The 19354-nt window shown below is 43.2% G+C and overlaps 1 protein-coding gene across 2 annotated transcripts in view; it reads right to left on the reverse strand.

Moving 5' to 3' along the window:
- Positions 1–19354, reverse strand: part of C2CD3 (C2 domain containing 3 centriole elongation regulator) — a 494984-nt gene that overhangs the window by 156854 nt on the left and 318776 nt on the right. For both annotated transcript variants that reach the window (XM_078658566.1, XM_078658565.1), the window contains one exon: positions 69–283. In XM_078658566.1, coding sequence (XP_078514692.1) covers positions 69–283 — 215 coding nt within the window. The remainder of the gene's footprint in view (positions 1–68; positions 284–19354) is intronic.

Raw genomic sequence — 19354 nt, forward strand, 5'->3', positions numbered from 1 at the left:
TGTGATCACATTTACAAATAAATTACACACACAAAATAGGAAACAGCCAGTGAAGGCTTTTGCCTTACCCGTTATCATATTGTTTACTTGTGAGACCAACATTTGGGACTTATGCAAGAGCTGTTGAGCATCAGTATCTTCAAAGTTGGCTGCAGGAGCCACGCGTTCGCTAACTGCTGCCAGATTACTCTTAGGTGGACTGCTAGGAGTCACACTGGGGAAAGGCACGGTCATCTTCTGATTGAAGTATCTTTGAATGTCATCCAGCTCAGCCAAGTTCTTCCTGCATAAGAGGAGCCAATAAAACATCAAGTAAAACCTGTGCCTAAATCTAGATTTAGCACTGCTTACCGAGTAAAGGAAAACATCACTCTAACACACACAAGATTTAGTGGATGAGTAAGTGGAATATAAAATATGTAAACACAAAAACAACCCATGGTCATTTTTAAAATCCATAACTTCACTTGTGACATGTATTGAGGAAATGGATATGAGATTACGAGGCCCCCAATGAGAGTTTTCCCAAAATACTCCAAAGGGCAAGTAACATATTTTGAACCAGTGGATTAGAGACCTGTGACCTGATCGTATACAGACAGGACCTGAATAAAACACTTTGACTCAAATGTCCAGCAAAAGATAGGTTGTTTATAGGCTTTCACTATCAAATGCTTTAGTTGCCCGGAAGACCTAATGTCACCAATACCTAAAAAAGTATGCATAAGTAGTAGTACATAGAGGCAGAGCTGAAAGTACCAAGCTTGAGGGGAGGAGCCAAGATGGCGATCGGAACAGTCGCATAAACGCCTCGCTCCGAGATCCCTTCCTCCCCGCCGCCTATCCTGTCTTTAATCCTGATCGGGGTGTTCCGAATTTGGTTACCTGGGAAGAGCCTTCACTTACCGTCTTCTTCCGGGGCTCTGGCGTGCAGTGGTTTCTGCGCTCTGCCCTTGTAACCTTGCTGGCCTTCCCGGCCCTGACGCCGGGGCCTCGAGTGCTGTGTCTGCCCGGAGGTGTTCGGAGTGCCGGCGGCCCGGAACCGCTGAAGAGACCCGATGGTGGGAGCCTGAGAGCCGCGAGCCGGAAGCGCCGGAGCGGACCCACCCCCGATGGTGGGCCACCCCGCATGCCTAATTGCCTGCCGGCCCGAAGAAGAGAAGCCGCCTTGTCCGGCACCCCTCGGGTGAGAAGCCCACTCCTGTTGATTTTCCCGCCTGGGATCCGGTGCAGGGCTCCCCCGAGTGTTGTGGGGGGCACGCCCGTTCTTCTGGTGACTCTCCTTTCTCCGCCGAGCGCCATCCGCCGCGGATCGGCTGTGTGTCCTGGGGCCTCCGGCACTCCTGGTGGGCTTGGAGGCGGATGCGACAATGGCGGCGGGCGATATGCACAAGATGGCGGATGGCCCCTCGGAGTGTCTTCCTCCTGGAGACAGGGACGTTGCGGCATTTGCTCTCCCCAGACCTCGTTTGATTCGGGCGGCCCCTACACGGAGTGCTGTCTTGTTCGCCCTGGGTGCTCTGTGGATCGACCTGTCCTTGCACTGCCGGGACTTGGAGTTGCGGATCGCCGCCATGGTTGTTCAGCCATTTTGTGACGCGGTGTCGTCTCCCCGAGTTGGTATTGTTGAGACTTCTCCAGCTGCTGTGCTGGGATATCCGGCTGGGTGTTCGATTCCATGGGATCAAGTGGACCCGGTGCCGATGCAGCAGTATTTCCTACATCCTGATTTCTTTGCTTTGTGCTGGACAGCCCGGACTTTGTGCTTGACTACGTGGATCTTTGGGTTACTTTTGCATTCTGACTGCTGCCGAGTTTTCCTGGCGGCTTTTTGTTCGCCGAGACGGTGTTCCGTGAAGATCCCACTTGCTTTCCCTGACTGGTATGGACCCACTGTATCAAGCTGTTTCCTGGCCGTGGCGGGGTCTGGCAGCTCTGCTTTTCATAGAAGTGGACAGGGGTGATCGTGCCTGGGTGCCTGCGGGCCTTTTGTTTTGTTAATTGGCATCTCCGTGCCTCATCATTTGGACAGTTCCTGTCTTCATCCTTTATGTAGGCTTTTCTCAGTATCCCTTTTTTGACCTCGACTAGTGATCCGTTATTGCGGGTGGGGTGGTGTTCTGTATTTCGATCGCTGGCTCCCCTCCTCTCTTCTCTCCTCTCCTTCTCTTCCCTCTTTTTCCTCTCCTTTTATCCCTTTCTCTTTTTTCCCTTCGTTATTATTCCCTTTCTCTTTCTTCTATATTTCGGGTGACTCTGGGCGACAGGCACGCTGTTTAGTGGGATAGGCCATAGCCATTACAGTGATGTAGGGTGGGGGGGGTGTTTGTTATTTTAGTTTGTTTTCTTCTATGGTCCCTTCTTTGCTTTCTTTCTAGGGGGTGGGCTATGTCCCTTTGTTCTTTCTCCTTCGTTTCGTAAGTGTCTGCACTTTCTCCTTTTTCGGGGCGGGAGGGCGGTCCATGCGGTGACCCATTTACTTGTTTGCTACGATTTGTCCTTTATTTTTGAACCTTTGATGGGCATTGGATGTATCTGGGCTTTGCTCTACTGTGGTTATTTGATTGCGTAGGGGGCTGCATCCCTCTCGTCCCCCCCCCTCTTTTTCTGAGTATGTTGCATGACACATGGGTAGATATGGCTTCTGCCTCCTCTATATATCATAAAATGAAACCTTTCTTATCCTGGCGCTTACTGTGTAACGATTTCATTACACGTCTATCCTGTATTCATCCTACCGTACACATTGATGTTGTTCCCTTTTGACTCTCCTGATTTTGCGGCCGGCCCTTGTGGTTGTAGGCCTGCGCTTGTACTTATACCTGTTTCTCAATAAAGGTTTTTAAAAAAAAAAAAAAAAAAAAGAAAGTACCAAGCTTTAGCAAAACTCTACTTGGAGGGTGTTTTTACAGTCCAGAACAGCGAGTTGTGGAACTCTCTTGTGTTTTATACAGCTGACAAATAACACAGCATGTGTAGAAGCCACGCTTGAGATCTGCCTGAATATAAATGCACAATTGTGATTTTCTACCATTGTTCCTTTCCACTTTCAACTAAAGGAGGCTTCAAAGGGCATCTTATCTGTTCACAATTCTCTGGTTTCCCGGATTTGAGGGGGCAGTGGTGGAAGCCTATTGGAACTCTAGTAGCAGCTTACTGTACTGCAGCCTGGAGCAGCAAGCATTTATCCCCGACTCCAGATACCACTAGTAACAGCATAGCGTAGCACAGTATGCATCTGGAAATTGTCAACTTCAGATTTTTAACGGCATATGAATACGTTCTTGAACTAGAGCGAGTCATATGGCGTTGCCAATGCTAGTTGAATCTGGTGTACCAGTCTTTAATACCTGTGACACAAAATGTTCTGAATCTCATACTTTGCCTACTGTTTTTCATGATCTATTAGAGGCAGTTTTACTAAGCCTAAAAACAAATGCTGTAGGAGAGATTCAAAGTTTCAGCTAATTCTGTGAGTGCCAGTCAGCAGTTGTTGGATTAGTCTACTTACCAATTTTTACAAACTGTGGACTTTGTTGCTCAATATTAACCGGGGCAGACATGAACCTGCCTGTTACAAGATCTACAAATTATATTTTTGTAAAGAACAAGTAAGCTGATTTATGATGTAAATAATATGTTTTTCTGTTTCATAATAGGTGCTTTTACTCTACAATGGAAGAAGACATCTGAAATAGCTGCTATGTTTTTGTCAAAGTTCAAAGTTCAAAGTTTATTGATTATGATTTGGCTCTCATTGAGGGCCACATAAAATAACATACATATTATCATGGCAAAATAAGCAAAGGTTACATACAGCTTCAAAAATAAGCACTGGAATATAGACGCATAATACACTCATCAACCTCTCCCAAAATCACATTAATATATGTCTAAAAATTCTTTAAAATAATTAAATAATCTGAAACAGAACATTTCGTTAGGGGGGCAATACAGAGCATTGAAAAACATTTTTATATTCAAAATTCCCAACTGTAGACAAATTGGTTTTATCCATTTTTTGCGCAATAAGCGTAATATCGGGCAAATAAACAATACATGGTTGAGGTCTTGAGCAGCATTATTACATAGGTTGCATAACGGAGACACACCATACCATCTTGCAAGGAGTGTATTAAGTGGAAGCAAATTATGGCGTAAAAGGAACCATATCCTCCGGACACCATGTGGAATATTCCACCTTAAATATTGTTGTGCTTGTTTAGGTGTATAGGTTAGGACCAGGGCTTCCCTTTCTTTATACTTCTGTTGGGCAAGTATATCCATCTTATAACACAGTTCCCAGGACCTACTTTTTAGCTTTAGCTTTAACTCTGATGGAGAGAGAGAAAATAACGTACTTTCATCAAGTTCCAAGAATAAAACAGCTTTTCTGAAGTTTTTTAACAGCTGCGAGAACTCATTAAAGTTACCTAAAAGCTCCTTTTTTAAGATTTCACGTAGGGTTCCTGGTTTACCTCTGGCCAGGCATGCTACCCACCTTACAAGAGCGGCCAGCCCTTGAGCCCAACAGCTTCGCAGACCAAATTCCAGTCTGCAAGAGGATGTGGAGCAGGCTGAATTAAGAGAGGAAATTTTCCTTAATACCTTTCCCTCCGTTTTTTGCATAAAATCCCATTGATTTAAGTCCACCAATTCTATTCCATACAGGAGGGTGGCAGGAATCTTCGCTCGAAATACCTCCAAGCAAGAAGAGAGGTGCCTCTTCCCTGTTGCATTATATAAGGAACATAATCCCCTGCCATGGGCCATTGCTTTTCTCGAATTATTTTCAATGTGAGGCTTCTCACTAAGATTAGAAGATATTGTTTTGCCCAGAAATGTATAGGAGTTAACTACCTCAAGTTTTTCTCCGCTTAATGACCAATTAAAGCTCCTAGATCTGCATTTCTTCTTACCAAAGATGCACATGATCTTGCTTTTTGAGCTATTAATTTTCATATAGTGTTTATCCGCGAAATCATTCAATGTATGAAGACGATTAGCAAGCCCTTTTGGGGTCAGATCTAAAACTAGTATGTCATCTGCATACATTAGAATAGATATGGCAGTCCCTCCAATAACTGGGGCAAGACCCTCACAATCTGCAACTGTAGTTGGTAAATCGGCCATATACAGGGAAAACAGAGTGGGAGCCAATATACAACCCTGTTTTAAACCATTCCGGGAGGGGATTGCTTGAGTGAGTCCCCTTTCTCCGCCTTGTAACACTCTACACCAAGTATTACAATGTAAGGACTTAACTAAGTCCAATAAGTATCGCGGCATACCCAATGACGTCAGTTTTCTCCACAGCGTCGGTCGGTCAACCCTATCGAACGCTGCGGAGAAATCTATAAATGCTGCATATATGCCCCCACCACGAACCCGCACATATTTGTCTACGATTACATGTAGCATAGTTAGGTTATCTAGAGTTCCATGCTCTTTTCGAAAGCCTGTCTGTTCCCTAGGAATAATATTATTTAAGAGTGCCCAGTCTGTTATTAAAATTAATAAAAGTTTCGCAAAGATTTTTCCTATCGCATCTAGTAAGGCAATTAGGCGATAATTAGAGGGATTATCACGGTCTCCTTTTTTAAAAATTGGAATCAAGATACTTCCCCGCCAAGAGTCAGGAACTGATCGATTTTTAAAGCACGCCTTGAACACTGGAAGAAGAATCCTGCTCCAAGTGGTTACGTCTTGCTTAATTATAGACATGGGCACTTCGTCCGGTCCCATGGCCCCGGAAGAGCGCATGCTCTTAATTGCGGTAGCTATGGAAGACTCGGTGGGGAATTCCATTTGAGCATCAATATTACAGTCTGGAACCCGAGCATCACCCCCTGCCTCATTTGATGCATATAAGGTGAGCACGAATTGGGTCCAGACATCTTCAGAGATAACAGAAGGAGTGGATGTTTTTACAGCACCACATCCTTGTCTTATTATGGACCAAAAAGCTCTAGAGTTTTTACTCCTGGATGCTTCTCTTAGACTGATCCAAACCATATCTTCTTTGTCTCTTTTTAGCTTGGCTCTCAATCTCACCCTCCTTCTCTTTAACAAAGCCAACTGTCTCCCAATCTCTCCTGATCTATTGAGATATTGTATCCTAACCAATTTATTAAACTCTTTATTTAACTTTAATAGAGGGCTAGGAGAGAAATATTTCTTTTTAAACTTTCCTCTACTCCTGGCCTTTTCAGTAACTTTTTGGATAAGCATTTCGAGGAACCTGAATTCCCTACCTTGCCTGGAGTCGAGTTCAGTTAAGAATTGGATAAGGATGTTTTGTACATCCTTATTGTGACTGGAACCCCAGTAACATTTCCCAGAATGATGATTAATAGAGAAGCCTTTGTTCTTTAGGGACCAGCGGTCAGATTCAGGGGGTTTTAATGAAACAGTTAAATTAATAATTTTGTGGTCACTCAAAGGAGTATGGGAGATTACCAAGTCTTTAAAGCAAGAGAACGTGTCAAAGTCTGTTATTGCATAATCCAAAATAGATTCACCACTAGTAAAACCATGTGTATAATGTGCCGGGGAATCAGAAGGCATTCTGCCATTAATAATAATTCCCTCCACGGCACTGAGCTCCCCGAGAAGAATCTTACCCCTTTTGTTCGTTTTTATTTTATTAGGGAAGATAGCTTGGGGAATATTAAATACTTCTTCTTTTACCTTGTTTCTAAACATGTCTAGGGAAGTATTGGACACTTTACAATTTAAGTCCCCCACCAATAATAAATATGGGGGGTCATCCACCTCTAATAACTGCTTTATGTAGGAGAACATACGGTTAAGAACTGGGGTAAACTTGTCTTCGTGAGGAATGTAGGCATTTAATATTATAAACGACGACCGTTGTACAGTATTATCCAGGTTAGAAATGGTTATGGATTGGAATAGATTACTCTTATCCTTGCAATGTGAGAATTGCCATTGTAATGTATTGGATAGCAGACAAGCAATTCCACCTTTAGCGTGGCCTCTTTTAGATGGAGTTGCAGCGGCTTCTAGGATGAAGTAATCATTCCCTCCATAAGGGAGAGTATCACACCATGTTTCTTGGATACAGTACACATCAGCATTCAGGGAAAGAAGATAATCAAATTTCTCCGGACAGTTAGACAAGCCAGCAGCATTCCAAGAAACTATTTTTAAACACTGGTTAAAGATGTGTAGATGGTCGTGGGTTTCTCGAGGTGGTGTTTGAGAGAACTCCCGGTAACCAATTCCACATCGAAGCGTCTTCAGCTAGAGGGTTATCCGTGCAACCCGCTAAAGGAAAGACCTGAGAAACCATACGTTTGCCTCTAGAGAGCCAAATTTTCAGGTCATTATTACATACTGGATAATCATCTTGACCAGAGGACCACCTTGTATTTCTTTCAGAGAAAGAAAGACATAAGTTTTTATTAACAAAAGGTAACACGTCAATTCCTCTACATTGAAAGGCTTCTGCTTGTTGAAGGACTAGATTAGCAATTATTTTTGAGTAAAATTTTACCCTTATTCGTTGGCCGTTTGAGGTTCTTATAGGCAGAACTAAATCAATATCATTCGTTAGGACCAACTTTAAGCTTTCAATTTCTTTAAAACAGCTAAGTAGCCAAGATCTATTCATTCTTAAATCAGAGTCAAGTAATGGCAGAAAATCCAATGACAAAGTATCAACATATGAAATATTATCTTTTGATGACTGATGAGTTACATTCCTAGCTACATTAGTTTGAGGCAGAAAAATAGAAGCTGTAGGGTTAAATACTCTTGATACAATTGGAGAATGTCTATCAGCCACTCTTATAGAATGGGGAACAGGGGCATCAATTACAGATCCAGGAACCACCCTATTCGAAGTTACTTCATCTTGGGCCTCAATTACTGATCCAGAAACCACCCTATTCGTAGTTAATTCAACTGGGGTATCATTGGTATCATTTAAGATACCTTCCCCATCTACGTTATCCGGAATATCAGGAGGTGGGCTATACCCTCTTCCTATGGGAGCGGGCGTTTCAGTTATTATATGTTTTGGAAAAATAATTTGTCTGGGTCTTTTCTTTTTGTGTTTACGTATAGGCTTCCCCTTTTTTCCTCTTGTTATCATTTTGACAACTCGAGGAGACCCCAAGAGAACTTCTGACTCCTTTTTATCCTGCACAAAAATGGGAAAAAGATCATGGCCCCCCGTTTGAACTACTTCACACACTTTCTCTTCCTGCTCAGTTAGTGATGTTTCCATACTCAAAGGCAGGACAGATGAGGTGCGTGGATTAGGGGACTTATGAATCTCCACCTCTATAGGTAATCCCAGAGGGGCAATTCCCCTCCCTTCAGTAGAATAAACAACCTCTTGATGTACAACAGGCGCAGGATTAGGAGGGGGAACGCTAGTCTTAGATTCAATTTCAACATTTTTCACATTTTGTGCCAACAGTGCCTGCAGTATTTCAGTAACTGAGGATAAAATACAATCAGAATTTACAGCAAATTTACCCATTAGCAGTAGTATGGAAGAGAGAATTTGCTCCAGGGCTATGAGTGACTCAGAGATGGGTTTGTCATTTTTCGGATAACTTGAAGATGTAAAGGGACAAATCCCAGATAGATTAAAGTGAGGGGATTGTTCATTACTCAGCGGAGACAAATTATCTGTGGATTTAATGGAGGGGGTACTGCTGTATAACAGCAGACCAGATGGTGTTTCTCCCCTGGGCGTTTTATTGACTACCATGAGAGGTAGAGATTTCTTATCCACATATCTCCCGCAGAGTTCAAGGTCAATACTAGTAGCTATGGAAACATCGCCCTTATCTTCTTCTAGAATATCATTTCCCTTGAGTGTATCATGTAACAGAGATTGCGATATTAACAGGGGATCAACAGCAGCCACATGTTCAGAACCTATTGGAAGGTCTATCACACTAGCCTGACTTAGAGACCTTTTCATTTCCACCATAGGGGCAACCTCACTAACTTCCTCCTTATTAAAACAGGGATTTAATTGCTGTGATGGATCATTATCAGATTTCCCAGAAGCTTCAAGCGATCCGTTCAAGCTTTTCTCCCAAATTTGTTTTAATTGCATCTGACCTTTCAGGATAACACTGTTGGCTTGTTTTTTCCTCAAATGACTCAGACCGTGACTTGTACCGTGATTCTCCATTACAACCTTCCCAGATCGTAATGTCTTAGCCTCCATAATACTAAAAATTAATAAGAAAGCCTACAATAAGTCTCCCAAACTTTTAAAAACACAGTTTTAGAATGATATAAACAAACAAAAAATGAAATGGGAGAGAAACTAACAGTACAACTGCTACGTGCCTATACTTCTATCGGCGTGTTTGCGATACCATACCATAAAATAACGCAAACTACTAACTTGAGCAAACGACTGTAGGAGTCAAGATACCGGGGCCCAGCCCGGCCTACCTCGGCCACTGAGGGCCCGCCCTTTGCCCGGGCTTAGCCCCGTGCTAAGTCCCGCGCGCGTCCCGCTTCGCGGATAGCCCAGAGTGTTCTTGTAGCCCTCAGCAATCAAGGGGGGGCGTGGCCGCAGCGGGAAGAGGCTACAGCTGGCAGAATAGCCTCGCAGTCCCGCAGCGGTAGGGAGGGGTCAGCAGCTCACAGTCACTGCCTGACACAGCGCTCTCACAGCGTCCACGCAGCCCCAGCAGTAGCAGCACAGGTAGGGGGCCAAATCCCTCGCAGAATCAGGAATCCAGCAAAAGGGCAGGGAGCAGGTGAATGAGTAGCACCCGCGCAGCGGGTGCTGCGAAAAGTTATACTCCTCGAGGTCCAGGGGGCGTGGCCGCAGCGGGAAGAGGCTACAGCTGGCAGAATAGCCTCGCAGTCCCGCAGCGGTAGGGAGGGGTCAGCAGCTCACAGTCACTGCCTGACACAGCGCTCTCACAGCGTCCACGCAGCCCCAGCAGTAGCAGCACAGGTAGGGGGCCAAATCCCTCGCAGAATCAGGAATCCAGCAAAAGGGCAGGGAGCAGGTGAATGAGTAGCACCCGCGCAGCGGGTGCTGCGAAAAGTTATACTCCTCGAGGTCCAGGGGGCGTGGCCGCAGCGGGAAGAGGCTACAGCTGGCAGAATAGCCTCGCAGTCCCGCAGCGGTAGGGAGGGGTCAGCAGCTCACAGTCACTGCCTGACACAGCGCTCTCACAGCGTCCACGCAGCCCCAGCAGTAGCAGCACAGGTAGGGGGCCAAATCCCTCGCAGAATCAGGAATCCAGCAAAAGGGCAGGGAGCAGGTGAATGAGTAGCACCCGCGCAGCGGGTGCTGCGAAAAGTTATACTCCTCGAGGTCCAGGGGGCGTGGCCGCAGCGGGAAGAGGCTACAGCTGGCAGAATAGCCTCGCAGTCCCGCAGCGGTAGGGAGGGGTCAGCAGCTCACAGTCACTGCCTGACACAGCGCTCTCACAGCGTCCACGCAGCCCCAGCAGTAGCAGCACAGGTAGGGGGCCAAATCCCTCGCAGAATCAGGAATCCAGCAAAAGGGCAGGGAGCAGGTGAATGAGTAGCACCCGCGCAGCGGGTGCTGCGAAAAGTTATACTCCTCGAGGTCCAGGGGGCGTGGCCGCAGCGGGAAGAGGCTACAGCTGGCAGAATAGCCTCGCAGTCCCGCAGCGGTAGGGAGGGGTCAGCAGCTCACAGTCACTGCCTGACACAGCGCTCTCACAGCGTCCACGCAGCCCCAGCAGTAGCAGCACAGGTAGGGGGCCAAATCCCTCGCAGACTCAGGAATCCAGCAAAAGGGCAGGGAGCAGGTGAATGAGTATGTTTTTGTCAGCATTATCACGCGTGACACTAGCACACACAATTTCACAGTTGTTTCATAGCTGTCTGGATTGTTTACCAGTTTTTTTTCAATGAATATCACAATACCACACCGCTCCCAGGCTAACATCTTGATAAATACTGTTTCTCTTTCTGTCCTCAGTCTTCATGCCTGTACTTTGGTGTCATCCTGGACTTGCCTATTCTGTCAGTATCTTTATATTGAAATGCTGCTAGCAAAACTTGCACCTTCAGCCTTCAACCACCATCTATTTCCATTTTTCTTAGGACGCCCCCAAGGTAACATACTAACGAGATGCAAGTAGGCACTATGAGTGGTGAAAATTGGTGTAAAGAAGTGATTTACAATAGGCACCCGAGCCTATTTTAAATCACTTTTTTTATACTCATTTTCACCACTCATAGTGCCCACTTGCATTCATTTATGACGGCGTCCTCAGATCAAAAGAACTCCGCTAAAGCAGCCACCAGGCCCGTCAGGCATTGCAGCGCCGGCCTGACGACGAGCACCCAATGATGAAGCACGACACCCCAACAGGTGTGTGAGGGCATTACAATCTGAATTACAAATCTCCCAGCGACACATACTCCGGCCAAACAGCACAAACACGTGCGTCGGTCTGGCAGAGGAACTACTGCTTATACTTGGTAACCCTGATGTTAGTCCTTGGAGGAGCACAGGAGTAGGACCTCTCAAAAGATTCGCTCTACCGAACCCCCCTTTTGATTTAAAACATACTAACTAGTACATCATATTGCACTAAACAATAATTAGCTAAGCATTTTCTCCAAGCAACAAACACTGTTTAATTATGAAGCACTATGCACAATCTAAATTTGCACAGTTTAGATTAAATTGGGGAACCAAAGCAATGCCCATTAATAATATTTACTCTCCAGTTAATAAATGCCTGTAATCAGGCTGACAGTTCAGATCCCTTGCCCAAGAGTTCTGCGCAAGAGTTACATAATATGAAAAAAATCTTAATAAACAGTGCATTACAGAAATCCAAAGGTTTCACAGCTTGCTATACATTCTTCTAATTAGTCAGAAACTGTGTTTAAACTTGCTGCACGGGAACATTAGAGGCTTACATTAAGCCACAATCAAGCAAGTCCAAATTGAACGGATGCCCAAAATGATACATTCTGTTACCCTTAAGAAATACCTTCCAGCAGCCTCTGCCAGGCATCCTAATCTACTTTTTCTCTTTTTTTTCCTATTTTATGTTTTAATTCACACTGTCAAAAACTGGACAATTAGCTACAGAAGCACAGGAATGCATGTAGATCCTAGTTACAGAAGAAATACATTATAAAATAAATGCAAAGTACTTAAAATATCCTCTGTATTTAAATTCCATGATGGATTGGAATTTACTTTAAGATAATATGTTCATTTACTGTTCACTGGAGAGCTCTCTATCCCACTTCTTATCAATCTGGTCTTGACGACAAGATGATAGATCAGTCTCAAGACCATGGGCATTGATTGAAGAGAGTGACAGGACCAAAGGCATGAACTCAGGATTTACACAGTGTGTTTGTTGGGTTGCTAGTTCTTAGCCGACTTTCCTTGCAACCATTCCAATACTATGCTATACAATTCACCATCTTTGCGACAGCAGAGGCTGGAATGTACGTCTCTGGACGTGAGCCATCCCTGCTGGCATGACTGCTCACAATTCTTTTCTGATAATCTGTTGAATTTTCCCTGTGCATGTTCTCAAAGAAACACTGACCATAATACCATAATAGTGTCTTCTCACTAGGCCAGTTTACCTCATTTTGAATGTGAAACTTTAGGCCTGAAGGTGCTCTTGCTCCAAGGCAACCATTTGAGCCATAAGATCCTTCTTCGGCTTTGCAAGTGTTTTACTAAGTCTTGCATGCTGCATTGGCCCAGTTACAAATTGTCTAGGGCTTGTTAAATTCTGAAGATCCAAAACCTTGGCTTCAAGAGCATCTATCTAATTCGAAGTAGCATTTCCACATGTGCTGACATTTTTTAACACCTTCAAACTACTGTTTGTGAACTTCATAATGGTGGTTGATCCTTCATGAAGACTACAGAGGCCCTCTGTGTAGATGTCATCATACAAGGGTGAAAAGGCTTAATTATGCTCATTGCTTCAGAAGCGCGTAGCCCAAAAAGACACTAATTCTTTTCTCATTCCTTTTGTAACATGATGCAGATTACCCGGTCTTACATTCTCTCTTAGATGCACTTCAGCTTCCAATGCAAGCCATGTTTTTGCTCTGGATAAATCAATGTATGCAGAAACGTTTCGAAATCTTTAGCGCAATTTGGAGCCAGGAGTTCAACTCCACTTGAATTCTGTTCCTCTAACTACTGTAATAGCATCTAATGGTAAATGTATGTTTTTGGTCGAAAGGCAACAGGATTCCTTGCATATAAAATCACATTCAAAACTAGTATCAGGAAATCGATCCAATTTTCCCAGCACAAAATAATTTGATTTATATGTACTTACAAACTCTGCGCTTCACCGCTTTTTTTTCTTTTGCAAAAGATACAAAGTGCCATCTAAATCAGTCTAGGTAATATATGGTTAGAACAGCCTGACAGTCAATTTAATGAAAATAAAGAGGTGTTCACAAAATATTACATGGTTCTTGATCGATTTCTTGCAGGATTGCGACCTCAGTTTGTTGGTTCTTCTCGCTCTTCTGAAAAAGGACTTCCGCCCTAGTGTACACGTCTTTTCCAGTTGAAAGACAGTTTCATCATTTGGTTCAATAATGCAGCATCTCCGGCTGCCTCGCAATGCTCTAGATATTGTGCTCATTAAAGCACTCTTTCTCTGCGATGATCAAATCCAAAACTCCTTTTACATGTTTTGTCACATCAGCTCCATCCTTTCATTGGTCTTCATAAATGCCACTCTCATCCCAGAGCTCTTGAAGGTGGGTAAGAGCCTCGCAGTAACTCTCAACAGATTCCTAAGTCATGCTTCACTCTAAGACAAACAAATAGTGGATATCCGTGCTCTAAAACGAAGTGTAACAGCTAAACAAGCAGATCGCCATCCCTAGCAGAGTAAAACACAGTCTTATGCTGGAATTCTATTCCTCCCTCTGTTCATCATCCTGGTGCCCAGTCCGCCAAACAATAGCTGCAAAATGCTCCCATGATGCCAAGTTACTTTTACACCATAACTTTATCAATGATGACTCTGCTACGCTCTGAATCATTTTCACCACGTTGACATATTGTGCTGGAGCACTCAGACCCTTGATAGTTTTCCCCCTAACATGACATTCCAGCATGCTCATATGACGACGCAAGAAGAACGAGGGAGAGAAAATGTGTACCCCTCTCGTCAACATGCTCAGCTATCACGCTCTGGCTCAAGCTACCCCTACTTCGCCTACCAATCACTCTGGGTAGCAGTGATCCATTTGCCACTTTTGAAGGAATGAGTGATAAAAGATTACTGAAGTGTACATAATGAGCACAGTCAACCATTCCTTAAATGAATAGTTGAAATAAATGTTCTTTATGGGTTGTTTGCCTACATTTGATTTTTAAAACCTTTAAAGGGAAATCACAAGAATAAACCAAACAGAGTGCATTCGTTGTTCTACTTAGGTGTGGTGGCCGAATGTCTTCAATTCACCAACATTTTCTAACTGCAGTGATCTCATCACAATGAGTTTACGACGCAGGAAAGCCAGAACATTGTTCTTCTATGTTAATGCATGAAATAATGATGTATTAATTTTGTGATTATTTACTTAATATGTAATAGACAAATATAAGACAATAAAAAGGAGATATTCTTTACGAATTTTGATGAGAATTTGAAATGAAAAAAACTATGTAAAGTGAAAAAAGATGTACAGAAAATAAACTTATTTTAACAGTTGTAAGAACACTCCGCGATGTGGAATTACTCACAAAACAATAACAAAATGGAGTGAAATAACTAGTTAGACAATCACACGGACTGAAGTGATATGTTTAGTGTAAAAGTAAGTAATACCACTAGGTCCCACCAATGAACGAGTGTGAAATGAATTTTTTTCAAGCGAACAGGAGTTGGGTAGGCATTAATTAAAGAGGATGGGTTATCTATTTTTTTAATTGATATTTGTACTGATGTTTACATATAAATAGAGAAATAATAGATATAATCTGTACATCTGAAAGTTAACATGACTTCATAAAGCCAAAGTTGTGGGGGAGTACATTAGGCAGGCCCTGAGCTGTGAGAAAGCCCACATGTTCTTCACTTTCCTCTAACCTGGAACTTGGTTAAGGTTTTTTTTATGAATGGTACTAATATCCCTCTTGCGATTCAGGTGTGGTATATAGAATGGCCGGCATAGATACTGGTTGAGTAAGAGAGGAATGCTGCAGTCATGCTCGAGGAATGGAGCTTCATCTATGCACCACAGTCTTACTTTTCATAGGCAGAGGTGCTAAAAAGCAATCCGACCTTGAAACGAGTTCACTGAAGCTGCCTTTAGCTGTAACACAGCAAGTGTGCATTTTAGTAGCACAGTGACTGAGCTAGTAGCAGCCCTTTCAACTGGTATTACAACACTTTATTAAATGGGTAATAAGTAATAAAGTTGCACTGAAAGAAGACTAACAGAAAAATAAAACATTTGTATTGTTTATATCAACATTGCTACAAAAAGACAAACTATGTGTCACGTTGGGCCTAATGGTGGGGAAAAGAAACATTGCACAGTTGTGGGGGGCAGAGGCAGCGCCAAAACTCAAGGCCTGGAAGGCGGATATGGACTGGTGCATGCTCAGAGAAAAGACAGTATACACTGCACGTGGATGCCCTAAGAAATGGATTGCAGTGTGGAGCAAATGGAATTCATATTGGGGGAATATGTGTGTCCCACCTGTTGTACCGAACCAATAACGCCATAAATACTGTAACCCACTGTGTCTCATTGGTATGTACTCTGTAATCATCTGTCTTCCAATATTCGTTGTCACACAACTCTTCTGTAACTAACCGGCAATGTCAATCATTTCTATGTTTAAATAAAAAAATTATTTAAAAAAAAAATACATTGCTACAAAAGGCCACGCTTGAAGAAAATTATTTTCAAAGATCAAAAAATGGGCTTAACTTGTTGTAAACACCAATTGTATATTTAGTGCTGGAAATTAAACTTCATGGTAATGCATGGAAACTGCACTGTGCAACTATGGTAGCCAGACCTCCCAAACACACCGAACAACATGTTACTAGTCTTAGGTTTTCAATTAACAAGTAAGGTTGAACGTTTCTCCATTTTCAATCAATAGCATAATAGTAGTCCTTGGTTTTCATTTTTTTTTAAACTAGAGCGTTCTGGGAGTTGTAGTCGGTTTTTCTTCATTTTACCTAATTAGACTAACCACTCGGATGTTAGCAATTTAGAAAAAGAAATCACTCCGTGTACATAAACGATCAAGCAATCCCAGATAGTATTGATAGGCCTTGCACATTTATGATTAAAAAATAGAAGTCAAAGATTGCATGGGAAAGGTGCACTGAATTGTTACCCTCATGTGCTCGCTGCAAAGAGCACAGGGATTGGATAAGATGGATCAAGGTCTTCCTTCAGCCAGGAAAATCATTTTTCAAAAGAGGGACCAGGGAATGGATGAGTGTCGACAGTCTCCTACATTTTCAACCTCACATTGGATTTCCTACTCTGATGTGATATTTGATGAACATGGTGCCTGAATCTCACCTGCACCAGTCAATCTGCCTGCTTGTCCCTCCGTCGTATAGTTTCCAGCAATCAGTGGGAACTGCCCGTTTACGGACGACATATACTTAGGATGGTGCCAGACTGATTCCATGCACTCCCGTAAAATATGTTGTACCTTGGACCGGCTAGCTCGCAGTGCCACCGTTAGCCCCCTTAAACCTGAACAGGAAGTGAACAGTTCCGGCAACCACTGAACATGACAATTCTGTTCCCTTAGGATGACAGACATCAAACTTTCACTCCGTCACTCATACTATCTTTTGCTCAGAGAAATATACAAAGAATACACAAAGGGTCGTTTTTAATATTCATTGATCCGTAGTGATTCTTGTATAGAAAATATGGGCTGCGATGGTTCACCATCTTGTTGAGACAGGTTATATACACATATATCTAAGAGATTATAACAAATGAGCGTGCCTATATGATGCTAACCGTAAACTACATGTCTAGGGTGTGAATGTATGATCTGCCCAAAAAAAAATCTGGATGTTCTAACCCTTTTACCTGGTGGGTAAGAGTGTATGATCCCATCTTAGTAACAAACTGGACTTCCATCACGGAGATGTCAGTCAGCTGCTAGTCGAAAGCTGCAGCATGCAGGGACCCCCTCAAGATCAGCAGAAGTGTCTCCTCCGATTATGCTAGGAAACAAATGGCTATGTATACAAAATGGCATCCTTGCCTCGGGCCGAGATTGTGATCAGGCAACAATTGTTTGTATTCTGCAAATAGCTTTGTCGCCATATGGATGCAATAATAAACTAATTTGTATTACGCACGTGATAGGCCTTGCGCCTGATGTCAAGGCAGTGTGATAGTATTCTTACGAAGTGTTCCGTGTCAGCAAGGTCGGTGTGTCTACGAAACTAGTCCATGCATCACAAATGCAAATGTGTGTCAAGCATTGTTGTGGCAAAGAGAAGACAACTTTAGGAAAAAGGATTGTGTACATGTAAGAACGGCACTAATTCCTACCGGGCCTAACTTAGGCATATGACACTCCCACATGTTTGTCTATCAGTGCCTGCATGTGTTCTGTCTCACCACATGTGTTATGTGGGAGTGAATATGGGTCTTTATGTGTTGTCTCTGGGTCCATGCGTCTCTGCGAGTATGTCTGTGTGCCTGTGCATGGATGTCTGTATGCCTAGGGATCTGTCTGCATGGATGTTTGTATTTGTGGTGGCTGGTGTGGGTGTCTGTAGGTCTGTGTACACGGGTGCTTTTGCCTGCTGAAATGTGTGCATAGAGGCATACAGATCAAGTGATTTGTGGGGTCTCTTCACAATCCATGTATGTGTGATTTTTGTCCATGTGTCTATGAATGTTGTGTGTATGAATGTTGTGAGCATGCACTACACAAAAGCCTACCCTACTGATAATGTCAATGTTAGACTAAGTAAAAATTAAACACAAACCGTATTGTGTGACCAGGAAGTGACATCATTTGCAACTGACATTCAATGTGCTTTGCTTATAATGTTTGTGGTCTCTGAACGGTCCCATGAAGGAAAGGTGATTCATGCTGAACTAAAAACCTTTGTCCTACTGTCCGGCATTTAAAGAATCGGAATAAGCATAAGGTATAACTATCCATCATTTTTGCGGTGGTGAAAAGGCAGCATGGACCTAGAGCAGGGAAGTAGCCACAAAATTAAAATACGCCCATCTGTGAACCCAAGCTCTGATGGCACCAAGCAAGCAAGGCATGTGGGCCTGAACCTCCCTAGAAGAGCTCCCTTGTCTCCTCCATCCAAGAATGGATCTAGTCATCGTTTCACCCGCTGATATTCACCCCATCACCTTTACATTCTCCCATTCATTCATTCTTTCATTCATCATTAAATATTCCACCATCCATCCATCAATCAACTGATCATATCACAGACAAGGTCCATCTAGCTACCCTGTCCTTATGGGTTAGTGTGTGGACGAATCCGAAGGTGTCTCTCTGCAGAGACATTATCACGGAATGCCTTAGCTTGGACAGGGGGCTCTTAATTGGCTGAATTATATCAGTAATAGTTTCCTTGCACTGGGATTGCCCTCTTTGTTCACAAACCAGAGGAATATTAATAAGATGGACAAATTCAGGGTAAAGTGCTACTTCTTAGATCATTGCTTAGAAAATAAGCAGAGGACAGAATTAACCAAACACTCAGTGGCGACCTATCATAGGGTCATAACCTCAGTTGAGCCCTTAATTTATATATCCCTTGGCCTTACACAATGGGAAAGATCCCTCCTTCTTCGTTTCCGAGCAAGAACAATTTGGCGGCTACTTTGTTTTAATTATGCCAATGGCTTCATGAGAGTTCAAGCTTTGGCTAGCACCGGCCATAACAAAACAATTCAGTCATTGCTGAATTTTATATTTTTTTGTAACTATTTTAAATTTGTGCAAAATCATTTTCTTAAGCCTTTTATTAAAGGTAATAGAAATTCACAGATGGAGCGAGGCCTTATTTTACCAGCAATTACTGAACTCCCTTGAAGAATGTTTACGGGTTAGTTCGTTTTTAGGTCGAGCCGGAGCAGCGCATACGCTGCAATTTGAGCCATGCTGTATTCGAGTATGGACTTGATGCTCCCCCACTCTCTGCTCATATTTTTCATTGGATTGTGTCATTGTCCTTTGTAAATACTGGCTTCTGAATCGTTAATAGACTTGTTAGTCCCACTTTAGTACCGCCATGTCTTCATTTGTAACATTCCATGAGGACTGGCCCTTTTACTTCTGTTGTTACAAGGGTTGTCTTATTTAGGCTGTAAGCCCTATTTT

Source organism: Lissotriton helveticus, chromosome 8 (assembly GCF_964261635.1).
Source record: "Lissotriton helveticus chromosome 8, aLisHel1.1, whole genome shotgun sequence".
Taxonomy (NCBI): domain Eukaryota; kingdom Metazoa; phylum Chordata; class Amphibia; order Caudata; family Salamandridae; genus Lissotriton; species Lissotriton helveticus.